Source organism: Corylus avellana, chromosome 2 (assembly GCF_965113065.1).
Source record: "Corylus avellana chromosome 2, dhCorAvel1.hap1.2, whole genome shotgun sequence".
Classification (NCBI taxonomy): domain Eukaryota; kingdom Viridiplantae; phylum Streptophyta; class Magnoliopsida; order Fagales; family Betulaceae; genus Corylus; species Corylus avellana.
The window spans coordinates 7,961,132-7,975,513 of NC_142491.1; the positions used below are offsets into that span (position 1 = coordinate 7,961,132).

At 32.9% G+C, this 14,382-nt stretch overlaps 2 protein-coding genes across 2 annotated transcripts; both read left to right on the plus strand.

Moving 5' to 3' along the window:
* The first annotated feature begins 39 nt into the window (after positions 1–39).
* ENA (DnaJ/Hsp40 cysteine-rich domain superfamily protein) lies at positions 40–2,821 on the plus strand. Its single transcript, XM_059576269.2, has 4 exons — positions 40–195; positions 823–919; positions 2,238–2,292; positions 2,377–2,821. Exons 1-4 carry the CDS (start codon positions 58–60, stop codon positions 2,564–2,566), a joined length of 480 nt encoding a protein of 159 aa, XP_059432252.2. The 5' UTR covers positions 40–57; the 3' UTR covers positions 2,567–2,821.
* A 1,009-nt stretch (positions 2,822–3,830) lies between these two features.
* MSI1 (Transducin/WD40 repeat-like superfamily protein) lies at positions 3,831–8,064 on the plus strand. Its single transcript, XM_059574328.2, has 6 exons — positions 3,831–4,318; positions 5,133–5,459; positions 5,892–6,044; positions 6,740–6,864; positions 6,988–7,083; positions 7,565–8,064. The coding sequence occupies exons 1-6, from the start codon at positions 3,974–3,976 to the stop codon at positions 7,788–7,790; spliced, it is 1,272 nt and encodes a 423-aa protein (XP_059430311.1). The 5' UTR covers positions 3,831–3,973; the 3' UTR covers positions 7,791–8,064.
* The last annotated feature ends 6,318 nt before the right edge of the window (positions 8,065–14,382 follow it).

Consider the following 14,382-nt stretch of genomic DNA (forward strand, 5'->3'; position numbering starts at 1 on the left):
CCAAGTAACCAACACACAGTCCATAGCTGCTGTGCTTCGGAGTCGGCATTTGATAGAATGGCAGTGAGAACGATGAGCTTATCAACAGCCGTCCGATTAGAGGCCGCAAAATCCAACGGTGCACCTGCTCCGCGGAATCCAAGCCCCTTGCCCCACCTCTCCTTCACTAAGCCATCTTGGGTAGTCAGAACCGAGGCAAGTTCAGTTCCTCTCTGTTATCCCCCCTTGTTTAGTTGCCTAGTAAAATGGTGGGAAAGAGAAGGAAAAGGAAGAAAATTTGTTTCTATGCTTATAAGGTTTCATTTTTTTTTTGCTTTTGAAGTATTGGGTTCAGTGAAAGGGAGGTTTTTGTTGGGTAAATTTACTTGAAATTCAAGTTTCAGTTTTTTTTTTTCCTTTCCCTACTTTTTCAGGAGCCAAACAGTAGTTTAATTTTCTCTATTATCTAGTTACTGTACGCAAAGCTAGTATTTTTTAAGATTAGCGTCAAAAGTTAGATAGCTTGAGTTTGTCCCGCAAGTAGTTTTGTTGTGATTGCCATTGTGGGTATAGTTGTAACACTTGAATCAATGGAAGTGCGTTTTTCTTTTTTTTTTTTTTGCTAAATTCCGATACAAAATACAATTACTCATCATCATAGCTCATTGTCTGTTATAAATTTTTATGATAAATTCAATGTCTTAACTTTCAAGGCATTTCAATATATATTACTCGGAAAGTTTCTAAATTTTTTTTCCATGATTCATCCTTAGGTATTGAATGTCTCTTGGTTATTGCTATTAGTTTCTGGTACAAAATTTAGATGCCTCTTGGTTGTTGCAGTCAAATACTCATAGAGAAGAAAGAAAGAAGCCAGATCCACCTTGTGTAGTCTGCAAAGGGAGTGGAAGGGTTGATTGCCACCGTTGTCGTGGAAGAGGTCTCTCTCTCTCTCTCTCTCTCAGACACACACACACACACAATACCGGCAGAGGCATAGACATGTACATTGGTTCCATTATAGGGCTGTCTATGTCAAACATCAATTAATCTACTTTCCTTTCAATGATGATAATTTTCCAATAATATTTGTTTTAAAGATATCAGTTATTGCTTTTCTGTGATTTTAATTTGAAATAAGAAGTGCTGACTCTTGACTTATCAAGCATTGGTTCAGTGCCTTTAAACTGTATGCTTAATTTTCAATTTCTCTGTAGATAAATGTTTGTGAGAATTAGTCCCTGGAGTTCATATTTGATCTCAATTAGGGACTAGAACGCAGGTCTGTATAGTGATGCTATTATGATTTATTAGTTCTTTGCATCTAAAGTTGTAGATAGGAATCCTTTTTTGTGGTAAGTCTAGGAAGTAAAATTCATTTAAATAGGAACCTGAATTCAAATAGCACAAGAAGCACCTTGAGTTTTTCAAATTTGAAGTTATGCCAGATCATGTCAATAGTGTGCCATTGAGCTCTTTTGTCCGAATTCATGTGGAACACGCCTCTTTTATATTTATTTTTGTGCTAACCTTTTAGATATCTAACACAATGATTGAACTCAACTTCTTTTCTCATCGAAATATTCAAATTTGCTAACTTAGCATGAAAAGGAAAAAATAAATATGGACATACGAGTTCGATTGTGCCAATGAGCTCTAGCTCAAATGACATTCCATTCTCTTATAAACAAAAAGATGGGAAGTGAGGTTATGGGTTTCGACTTAGAGCCTGTTTAGGATTGCATTTGAAAAATAGAGTTTTTAAGTCAAAAAGAGTTTTTGGGCAAAATTTTCGTTTTTAAGCTTTTGCCAAAAGTGCTTTTTAGCCATTTTTATGATTTTTTGACCATTAAAAGGGCTTTTAATTTTTTTACTAAACGAGTATTTTTTTTCTTCAAACGGATTTTTTGAGTGTTAAAAGCAGTTTTAGGCCCCTCAAACGCAATTTCAAACAGGCCCTTACTAGATGCATTTGTAACCGACCATTTGAACAAGAAAAGTATATTTTGGTCCTTCCAATTTTGGACTTGTTGTCAATTTGGTCCCTGTAGCTTTAATTTGAGCAATTTCATCCTTAAAAGTTTCAGATTGCTGTCAATGTTGTCCTTCTCGCCATCTGCTAAATAAACTATTATCTGCTTCCTTTTCCTGTTTTCAGTGGACCTGATAATGAGTTCAAGAAGATCATGAGCTATTTTCTGCTCCTTCTTTCTTTTGTCCTCTGCCGCTAATTTTATCGTTCTCTTTGAATCTCGCAGGAAGGACGAACTGTGTTCATTTAGCAATGCTTCCTAAAGGGGAATGGCCAAAATGGTGACATTATGAGTGCAGTTGATGAATAATTTCATTTTCATCCTCTGTTGGCCTTTCATGAACTGCCTTGAATCACTCTTGCAGGTGCAGGACCTGTGGTGGAAGTGGTCTCAGCTACTGCTCCCGCTGCCTTGGGACCGGGGAGTATAGGTATATAATGGGCTTCCATTTCATGAACATGGATGCCAATCACACCCAAAAGCAGAAAAAGTATGAGATCCAAGCTGACCAAGAACATCTTAGTCCAGCAGATTTGCTTCTACATGACGAATAATCGATTCAAACCACAAAAAAGTGAGGACTCAATGAAAGGTTTAGTTCCAACTCCTTTCCAAAATGCAGTTCAATTCCAAGCTTGTAAAAAACTAGTGTCTGTAACATTGGTAGGAAATCTTTGTGCTTAGCAATTTATGAAACAAACAGTGTAGCTAATTTTTTCTGTAGATATGCATTATCATAAACTTTTCCATGATTCAAGAAGCCTTGTAAGATTAGTACCATTATAGATAATTATAAGTTTTTAGAACCACATTGCTCTCTCTATCTCTCAAATGTGAATGCAATGTATCTCTCAAGTGACCATTGTGGATGTCTTGCGAAGTTGAATCATTGTTTATTGTTATAATGGTAATTATTTGAGAAAAATCCATGTTTATGAGTGGTAACAAGGTCTTCAGCCTGTGTATAACAATGTGAAAGGGTTTTCGGAATCTCAGTGTCTAGGGACACTAATTGGCGGACCCAACCCACCCACATGGGCAAATGGATCTTTTCAATTTTAAATAAAATGGAGAGGAATGGCTGGTTACTTTTGAGGGGGCAAAATTGTCCACAAAAAGTGAAATTACAATTTTGCCCCACAAATTTCAACCAAGTCTCTCCATTTCAATCACATTCCCTCACATGGTGGGGTTTTTTCCACTTGTGGCGACCGCTATTTATTTAAGTGATATGTTGTTATGACAATAACGGGCACGTGGCAGTATTTTATTGATTTTATATGGCAAAGAATCTTTTAATTTTTTTAACAGAATATGGACAGAATAAGTAAAACGATAAACGATAAAAGCATGAAGACCGCTTTTGAAAATTCATATAGCAACACATACCAAAAAAATATGTAATCCTAAATTCATTTTGAAATGACATAATTTATTTGTTACAAGTCAAACCATATAGATCAATTTTACAATTTTTTTTTTTTTTTTAAAAAAAAAAACGACTCCTTGACCCCAAAAGTTTCCCTTTTATTCTATTTTATCTATTAAGGTCAAACACCATAGCAAATTTTTATTTATTTTTTTCTTATTACAGTATAAAAATAATTAAATTCAATATTTGGTTGGATTATCATATTTTTGTGTTTAACTTGAGAGCTGAAGGGAAAATGTTACTTAGCCAAAAGGGCAAAAAGAAGTTGATCCTTTGGGTCGGTTATCTCAGGCCCGACCCGAACCGTTTCTCTCCCACCAAAAATTTCCAGGTGTATCGAGACTCTTTGACTATATATATCTCTCACTCGTGTCAGCTCTAGGGTTCCACTCACTCAATCCCCCAATTATTGGCGGGAACATAACGAAAGAGTAAATACAGAAACAAAATCCGAGAAAGTGCAGAGAGAAAAACCCCCGAGAAAGCCCGAGAAAATCATATCCAAACAGCTGCATAAGTGAGGAAGAAGATGGGAAAAGACGAGGAGGAGATGAGGGGGGAGATAGAGGAGAGGCTGATAAACGAGGAGTACAAGATCTGGAAGAAGAACACGCCCTTCCTCTACGATCTGGTCATCACGCACGCCCTCGAGTGGCCTTCCCTCACCGTCGAGTGGCTGCCGGACCGAGAGGAGCCTGCCGGAAAAGACTACTCCGTGCAGAAGATGATTCTCGGGACGCACACCTCCGAGAACGAGCCCAACTACCTCATGCTCGCGCAGGTCCAGCTGCCCCTCGACGACGCCGAGAACGACGCTCGACACTACGACGACGACCGCGCAGACGTCGGCGGCTTCGGCTGCGCCAATGGCAAGGTCTGTAATTACGTTCCAATTGTCAGGGCATTTATTTTCTTCTAGCCTTTTCCTCTGTTTGTTGGTTCAAAGTTCTTGTTCTGTTTGATAAATTGTCAGTTATTATAAAAGTTTAGGCTTATGAGAAATGGTGAATTTAATCTCATTACGTGTGGACCCAGAGTCTTGTGAAGAATTGGAGCGAACTTGTGGATTTTGGCTTTTTAATTGAAGTGGCTTTTTGTTTGTTTAGATGTGTGTTCTGTTTTGTTTGGTGAGGTGGCTGAGAAAGTTTTTATGGTTCTATGTTGTTGTTGTGCGTGATGAATGATCTCATATTTAAAAAAAAATTTTGAGCTTATGAGAAATGGTGAATTTTAATGATTTAGACAATATCCTAACGCTTCCTCCCATAAGTGGAACGCAACATGTGGGATTTTAATTTTCTTTAAATGGGAGGTTTGATGTTAGTATCATATGCTATAATACCATAATAAACTAATACTTAATTTCTGAAATTTAAGTTGATAGGAAATGGTGAATTTATGCATTTAATCAGTATTCTAACACTACGATCCAAAATGTAATATGTTCAAATAAAAATTTGATATAAAATACAATAGCTGTGCCCCTTTCTTTTTGAATAAAGGTGAAAGTTACTATGGTAAATGTTTGGTGATATAACAATATTTGGTAATTAAGTCATTGTGATTAAAACAATATATTGGTGTGTTTTGTTCATTATGTTTATATTGGCCTCGGAGTTGGTTTTTATTTGTTTTTATTCTTTTTGTTCTTTTTTGTGCTTGTTAATATTGAATCCATTTGCTTGCAGGTGCAAATAATCCAGCAAATAAATCATGATGGAGAGGTTAATCGTGCTCGTTATATGCCTCAGAACCCGTTTATTATCGCCACTAAGACAGTCAGTGCGGAAGTTTATGTTTTTGATTATAGCAAACACCCATCTAAGCCTCCTCTAGATGGTGCTTGCAGTCCTGACTTAAGGTTGAGGGGCCATAGCACTGAAGGATATGGTTTATCGTGGAGTAAGTTTAAGCAGGGCCATTTATTGAGTGGCTCTGACGATGCTCAGATATGCCTTTGGGATATTAATGCTACTCCTAAGAACAAAACGCTTGACGCCATGCAAATTTTTAAGGTGCTTCTATTTTACTTTGATGTTAATTGTTCTTTAAACAATCTAGCTAAGTAACTCTACGTGTACCCATCTCACCCATTTCATTGTTGAGATAAATCATCTTTATGTAAAGGCTAAAACATTTGAGGGTTTAGCATGCTTTGCGTGCTAAAAAAAGAAGCTTATTATGTGAAGCTGATGCTGTCATTGAACCTGCTTAGTCTTTACATGAAGTACATTTTATAATTTAGGAGTATTTTACTATTGGACTGAAAGTATTTGATGGCTGCAAAGACCTGTTTTTGGTACTCTTGGAGTCAGATAGCTCCTTAGACAGAAGAAATCTGTATCTTTTACTTTATTTCAAATTTTTACAAAACATGCCTATAAAATTTGTCACTTACTTCTGTATGATATGCATTTTTACGTGATTTGGAATTGTTACTATAATAGGTGCATGAAGGTGTTGTAGAAGATGTCGCATGGCATCTGAGGCATGAATATTTATTTGGTTCAGTTGGTGATGATCAACACCTGCTTATATGGGATCTCCGGACTCCATCAGTTAGCAAGCCTGTCCAATCTGTTATTGCTCATCAAAGTGAGGTAGGTGTTAAGAATATGAATATGTACATTCAGTCAAATTGCTACAGATGGTTTAAGTCGCTACATTCTAGTTTACTTTATCAATTTGGGTGCTTCAAAGGCACAACTATGCATTAGATGATAGCTTTATCAAACTGTCCGAAAAGGTTGGGATTTCAAATGGGTAAGGCAGGTTAGGTCAGGTTAGGTCAGGTCATAAATGAGTAGGATATATAAATCCCGTTTATCCATTTACTACCAATATAGCTAAATGAGTAATAACGCATACCCAACCTAACCCATCCCATTTATTTAGGATGGGACCCTACTTGTTACGCAATCATGTTTTGCAGAGACTACAAGTATGTGTGTATATAGGGTTATGTTTAAGTTACACACGGTGTAACTCTTTTACCTCTTAATAACATCTCATAGGATCAATATCTTGCCAAACCACTGTTGGGTTATAATACCTCCACATGCTTGTGAGTTATGAATGTAAATAAATTCATTTGCAAATTAATGGTTGGGATACTTAATTTGTCTATTCTAACGCAGCAAAATCCTTCCTATGTGCTCTTGATGCTTTTAGTGCTGAAAGTCTGATATTTTCTTATGTACAACATATCCTTGGCTGTTGTCCAGAGAATATGATGTTTTCTTTCTTTTTTGTTCAGTTGATGAAAATGTAATATTTTTTCATGATATTGTGTCAGGTTAACTGCTTAGCTTTCAATCCCTTTAACGAATGGGTTGTCGCTACGGGGTCTACTGATAAAACTGTTAAGTTGTTTGATTTACGCAAGATCAATGTTGCACTCCACACCTTTGATTGTCACAAGTAAGAATTCTCTTCTGGATTTGAAATGTTCAGCTATATAGATATATCTTTTGAACTTTGGTGGTATATTTTTTTGTGTGCAACTACTCTTCAATTGATTTTTTGCTATATGATGTACAACAGGGAGGAGGTTTTCCAAGTTGGCTGGAATCCAAAGAATGAGACTATCTTAGCTTCTTGTTGTCTTGGTAGGAGACTCATGGTGTGGGATCTTAGCAGGTATTTGCTAGACCAACTATTTCTTGTCTTTCTTGAGGTTTGTCGATGAATGGTATTTGGCCACGCGGGAGTATTAAATCCTATATATCTTCAATTTTATGAGGTTTAAATTGTGTTTGAAATCCTTGGTACTACTTTTTGTAATCTAATAAATTGGTTCTTTGCATCGGAATCATGTCGGTTTTGGGACAACTTAGCGGTTTGCCTGTGAAGGTTTTCCCGGACAAGTTATGCTATGAAAAGTGAATTTAGATTTAGCTGTTAGTTCTTGCTTTGGCTAAAGTGAGCATGGAAGATGTGCATGAGCCACAAATTGAAGAAAAGGGCATAAACTACTAACACCCAAAATATTTACAGTAATTTGATTAGCTGTGTTTCTGCATCTGGGTCCATGAAATCAATCCTGATTAACCTACCCTGTAAATTCGCAAATGATGATGAGATTGCTTATAAAACAATTGTTTTGGCTTTATTTTTTTAGGATTGATGAAGAGCAGACACCAGAGGATGCTGAAGATGGACCGCCAGAGTTGCTTTTCATTCATGGTGGGCACACGAGTAAAATATCTGATTTTTCCTGGAACCCATGTGAAGATTGGGTTGTTGCTAGCGTAGCAGAAGACAACATACTTCAAATCTGGCAGATGGCAGAGAACATCTACCATGATGAAGATGATTTACCTGAAGAATCTACCAAGGCTGCTTAGTGTAATTTTCCAGTATTTGACATAGACAAAAGTAGCCAGAAAAAGAAATAGAGAAGGGCCAATTGGTAGATGTTTTCCTTGCTTTGTTTTTTGGTTTTCCATGTCCTCCTTAAGTCTCTCTCTGAGATTTTGTGTTTTAGTTGTGTAAAACTGAGCTTCCCATGATGTATTCAAGTATTCAACCCTTCATAGTACTCAATAGTTATTTCCCAGACCTAGTTTCTTATAGGGACTATTTTTATGGTTTATGATTATAATGAAAATGTTTATGATTCATCGGAATGCAACTATTTACATCCTTTCTTTTCAATTCTCCAATCACAAATTAGCAATGAAAACATGTATTTCGAATTTGATTTTCAGATTTTGTTTTTCAAATTCAAGAACGAGTGTAATAATTCTTCAGTTTCATGGTTTAATTGCTATCAATGTGACAAAGACGGAGGGAAAATGAAAATGATGTTGGCGTTATTTGTTCAATGAGTTATTGGAGTAAGAGTATGTTTGAGATTATATTTGAGAAATAGAACTTTTAAGTCAAAAAGCGTTTTTGGGCAAAAATTTCATTTTTAAGTTTTTGTCAGAACGTGTTTTGGCAATTTTTAAATTTTTTGAACCTTTAAAAGTATTTTTAGGCCTTTCAAGCGCAACCTCAATCGGACTCTAAATAAGTTCTATACTAAAAAGTTGAAAAATTGGAATAACAAGAAAAAATCTTTTAAAAAAAATGGGCCATGGACTTTTCTATATGGAAATGATTAGGCTTGGGGTCAAAGGAAAATGATTGAGTGGGCTCCTATGGAAAGATAAAGTTCCACCGGCTAAGATTCAATTCTTTTATCTTTTTAGCTTTGTCAAACTGAAAAATTAGGCTGAAGACCTTGTCACCACTCATAAACAAGGATTTTTCTCAAATAAATGCCATTACAACAATAAACAATGATTCAACTTCACAAGACATCCACAATGATCACTTAAGAGATACGTTGCATTCACATTTGAGAGAGAGAGAGAGAGAGAGCAATGTGGTTCTAATAACTTTTAAATATATATAATTGTAGTAATCTTATAGGAAAATGTTTAAGAATTCTTCGAGAGCAAAACTAATTTGGAGGTTGGTCAATCCCAAAGGTATCTACTATAAAAGACTTGTGTTACAGATCTAATCTAATCTAAGATCTAATCTAATCTAATCTAATCTAATATATAATAGGAAAGTTTTAGACAGGAGAGTCTAAGAGTTTGACACGTGGCATTCTATTTATCTGACAAATCATTATATTAAATGAAACTGTGCGTTTGAATTTTTTTAAGTTTTAAGTAAAATAGGCTAATATTATGACATGTGTCATTCCATTTAAAATCAAAACACACGTGTTTTTTTCAAACTACCATTTTTCTCAATCTCAACTGCCATCAAACATTATTTATCCCCACGTTATCTAATATCTAATATAATCTAATATCAAATCATCTAATCTTCTATATATAATAGGGGAGTTTTTAGTAGAATCTAATATAATATATATATAATAGGAGAGTTTTAGACAGGAGAGTCTAAGAGTTTGACACGTGGCATTCTATTTATCTGACAAATCATTATATTAAATGAAACTGTGCGTTTGAATTTTTTAAAGTTTTAAGTAGAATAGACTAATTATGACATGTGTCATTCCATTTAAAATCAAAACACACGTGTTTTTTTCAAACTACCATTTTTCTCAATCTCAACTGCCATCAAACATTATTTATCCCCACGTTATCTAATATCTAATATAATCTAATATCAAATCATCTAATCTTCTATATATAATAGGGGAGTTTTTAGTAGAATCTAATATAATATATATATAATAGGAGAGTTTTAGACAGGAGAGTCTAAGAGTTTGACACGTGGCATTCTATTTATCTGACAAATCATTATATTAAATGAAACTGTGCGTTTGAATTTTTTAAAGTTTTAAGTAGAATAGACTAATTATGACATGTGTCATTCCATTTAAAATCAAAACACACGTGTTTTTTTCAAACTACCATTTTTCTCAATCTCAACTGCCATCAAACATTATTTATCCCCACATTATCTAATATCTAATATAATCTAATATCAAATCATCTAATCTTCTATACATAATAGGGGAGTTTTTAGTAGAATCTAATATAATATATATATAATAGGAGAGTTTTAGACAGGAGAGTCTAAGAGTTTGACACGTGGCATTCTATTTATCTGACAAATCATTATATTAAATGAAACTGTGCGTTTGAATTTTTTAAAGTTTTAAGTAGAATAGACTAATTATGACATGTGTCATTCCATTTAAAATCAAAACACACGTGTTTTTTTCAAACTACCATTTTTCTCAATCTCAACTGCCATCAAACATTATTTATCCCCACGTTATCTAATATCTAATATAATCTAATATCAAATCATCTAATCTTCTAAGACTTCTATATATAATAAGGGAGTTTTTAGTAGAATGGCATAAAATTGCGACATGTAGCGTTTTAAAATGCTACCAAGTGTCATTTTAAGTTAAAAACAATAAAAAGTTGTTATGTTTCACACTTTCACTCAAACACTGTTTCCCCTTCCATTAAACTTGATAAACTAACCGCCTTTACATTTTAAAACATTACATACGACAACGAAAAAAAGAAAATCATCTTCGTCAACAAGGTTCTCTTCTCTTTCTTTTTCTTTTTGTGCTTCTTGAGAAAAGAAAAAAATCAGATTTTATTACGTTTGTACAATTTTTGTTATCTCCAAATGGTTTTCTCCTCCTCTTCAAAATTCAAAAATCAGATTTAATTACGTTAGTACATTTTTTGTTCTCTCCAAGTGTTTTTCAGTTTGTTTTGATTTCAATATTTTGCTTCACTTTCACTCAAACATGGCTTCCCCTTGCATTGAAAGTGATAAACTAACCGTCTTTACAGTTTAAAACATCACAGACTACAACAAATGAACAGAAAATTATTTTCGTCAACAAGGTTTTCTTATCTTTCTTTTTCTTTTTGTGCTTCTTGAGAAAAAAAAAAGGTTCCATTTAATTTGTACAATTTTTTTCTCTCCAAACTTTTTTCAGTTTGTTTCTAGATCGTCTTCCTGTTCAAAATATTTCAGAAATCAAATTTAATTAGGTTTGTACAATTTTTGTTCTCTTCAAATGTTTTTCTTCTCCTGCTCAAAATATTTCTAAAATTAGATTTAATTACGTTTGTAAAATTTTTGTTCTCTCCAAATGTTTTTCAGTTTGTTTTGATTTCAATATTTTGTTTCTAGATCGTCCTCCTGTTCAAACTATTTCAAAATTTAGATTTGATTCTGTTTGTACAATTTTTTACACTTCAAATGTTTTTAAGTTTGTTTTGATTTCAATACTTTTTCAAATTAAAAAAAAAATGTATAAACACATACTAACAAGAAATCATATTTGCAATTGCAATTCATTTAACTACAAATATTTACACAAACTGTTCAAAAACAATGTCACTAAAACTATAGTAATATTTGTCTTGATTTTTTTCTTCTTCAAATTATCCTAATTTATCATGTTTGTAAATATAGAATACAGCTGATTGCTTTTTATTTATTTTGGAAATAATTTACAATACGCCTAGAGGTATAGCCATTATTTTTCTTGAATTTTTATTTAATACCTTTATTTTGTTTTGTAGCATTAATTGCTTAATGTTGTTAGTGTACGTTTTTCTCTATAGATTTCCTTGCTATATAAATATTACAATTAATAAAATGAATTGTTATATAATTATATTATTTAGTTGAAATATGATTCAAAACAATGTCACTGAAACTATTGTTATATTTATCTTAACTTTTTTACGAAATATATATATATCATGTTTGTAATTAAATGCAAGTGATTTCTTCTTCTTTTTTTTTTTTTTCATTATTCTTCTTAATTTTTATTTAGGTTCTTTACTTTCTTTTTTTTTTTTTTTCTAGCATTAATTTCTAACAATACATTTTGTTTGTATTGCACTCTTTAGTTAAAATAATTAACATGGCAGATCTATAATTGATATGCTTTTAAGGTTGTTTTAAAATGCATTCCTATTTTTCATTTTTGGTTAAATTGAAATTAAGATTGATGCCAATTTTTCACTTTTAAGTACAAAAACACAGCATTATCATATAATAACACCCCTGCATGTCGCAGGTTATAGAGTTTTCTATTTGTGTTTTTTATAAGAGATATGACGATTTTTTAGTTTACGATATTGTACATTGATAGTTTTTTTCCTATGTTTAATGCACATTGTTAGGTGCTTAATTGATTGTTATCATTGGCTTTAAAGGTTTTATTGGAGCAAAAAAAAAAGTATATAGCGAAGACAACTCTTTTCTATTATATTAGTATTTTTCATTTTCTGTTTGACTTTATATTTTGTGTTCTTGTTCTTATCTTTTCAATTTTCGTCTTTATCTTCTATTTTAATTTATATATTTTGTTTAATTCTAATTGCTTAATTTTCCCTTTTTGTAAATTTTATAATGAATTAAGGGAAATAATGGTGAGAAAGTTTTCTATCATTGTTTTTGATACAGGTATGACAATTTTTTAGTTTACGCTGTTGTTCATTATATATATAAATATTGTTTGATCAAGGACATTGCGTAGGAAAAAATAAAGCATAGAATAAAGAATTGATCAACAACATTGGCTTTTAGAGTTTTTATAATAGATTTTGATTTTTACCTTCAAAATTTTTATGAGGTTATATCAAATTAATTTTTGGGTAGCCTAATAGTTAATATAAGAAATATGATGTGTGTGATAATGTGTTATTTTGATAGTCAGGAATATTTACAAGACTCATTTAGGTACTTATAAGATTGTTACAATTAGGTTTTTATGGTGGGTATGAGGAATGCTAAGCTTACAAACACATTTTACAAAAAATACTTTTACAAACTGATGTGATACAGAAAAACTAAAAATATATAAAAATAAAAGGTTTTTTTGAATGATTATATAGTCAAAAAAATATTTATAGTTCCTTTCGTTTTATACTACATCTATAAGTACAACTATTTAATTTGTTTCAATTTATAAGGATTACACTTTATAAAATTCTAATTTAATGATAACCATGATTTAATGAACGTTTTTTTTTATTTTGGATAGCCAATTAGTTAATTCAATGAGGAGAAGGAAATTAGTTAGTGTAATTTCTTAAACTTCTCTCTTTGAAAGTATTTTAAATAAAGTTATTTTTGAGAATGCAATTATGCAAGGATAAGGCCTAAGGGCATGGAAAAATGACTTGAGCATTTGTGTTGTTGTAAAATGTAAATGGTCTCTCAATGATTTTCTTTTTCTTTTAAAGCTTTATAGAAGGTTTTTTTAAAAAAAATAAAAAATAAAAAAAATAAAAAATAAAACTTTTTTTTTTTTGCTTATGTCATTTATATATCCACTAATTATTATTATTATTATTATTATTATTATTTCTGTCCTTTCATTTTTTAAAAACGTACAACCCATGCATTGCACAGGGTACAAGCTCGTTAATCTTAATTACAAACATTTGTAACTCCCAAGACTTAATTTGTAACTCTGAAAAACTATCCATATACCTCCCAGCGGCTTCTTCTACACGAATCATCTTCACTAACGAACCTTGTTTGCTTTAACACCGAACTCTAGTGACTGTAGACATTTCTATGGTTTGAATAATAATAATAATAATGAAATTAGGAGAAGGTTTGAAACTGTTTAAGCTCAAGAACACTTCTCCAATATCAATGATACATTGCCTCTCAAGGTGTGTGAACGTTGTGGCTTATGAGGCTTATATAAAAGTGCAGAAAACTTAAGTTTAATGAGCAAGTAGATTAAAAAACAACACAATTTGGGGCTGTGCTTCTTGAATGACAGCTAGGGTTTCACAACTTATCGCATCAAACATTCAAACGGTGTGCGATCGAATGTCTTAGATCTAACTTAATGGCAATCTCGATCAAACGTTGTGCGATGATTGACTGTCTGTGATCACTATTGCAACCAGGACATCTGTGAGTCTTTTAATTCAGCCTTATTCAAATTGGATTTGATCATCCTTGCGATCGAGCCTTTCTAAAACATGAAAATTAATGCCTCGAAATCTTGGTTTGAACGGCATGCGATTGTGTGACTTGTGTCTACCATCAAGGTATTCTAGAACTTGTTCTTGAAGTGCCGAACAGCAAAATCCAACGGTGCACCTGCTCCGCGGAATCCAAGCCCCTTGCCCCACCGCTCCTTCACTAAGCCATCTTGGGTCGTCAGAACCGAGGCAAGTTCAGTTCCTCTCTCTTGTCCCCCCTGTTTGGTTGCCTAGAAAAATGGTGGGAAAGATAAGGAAAAGAAAGAAAATTTGTTTCTATGCTTTGAAGTATTGGGTTTAGTGAAAGGGAGGTTTTTGTTGGGTAGATTTACCTGACATTCAAGTTTCAATATATATATATATATATATATTTTCAGGAGCCAAACAGTTCTCTAGTAGCTAGTTACTGTACCCAAAGCTAATAGAGAACAGTTTGATGATTATACATTCATAGCTTGTCATGTGCCACATTGCT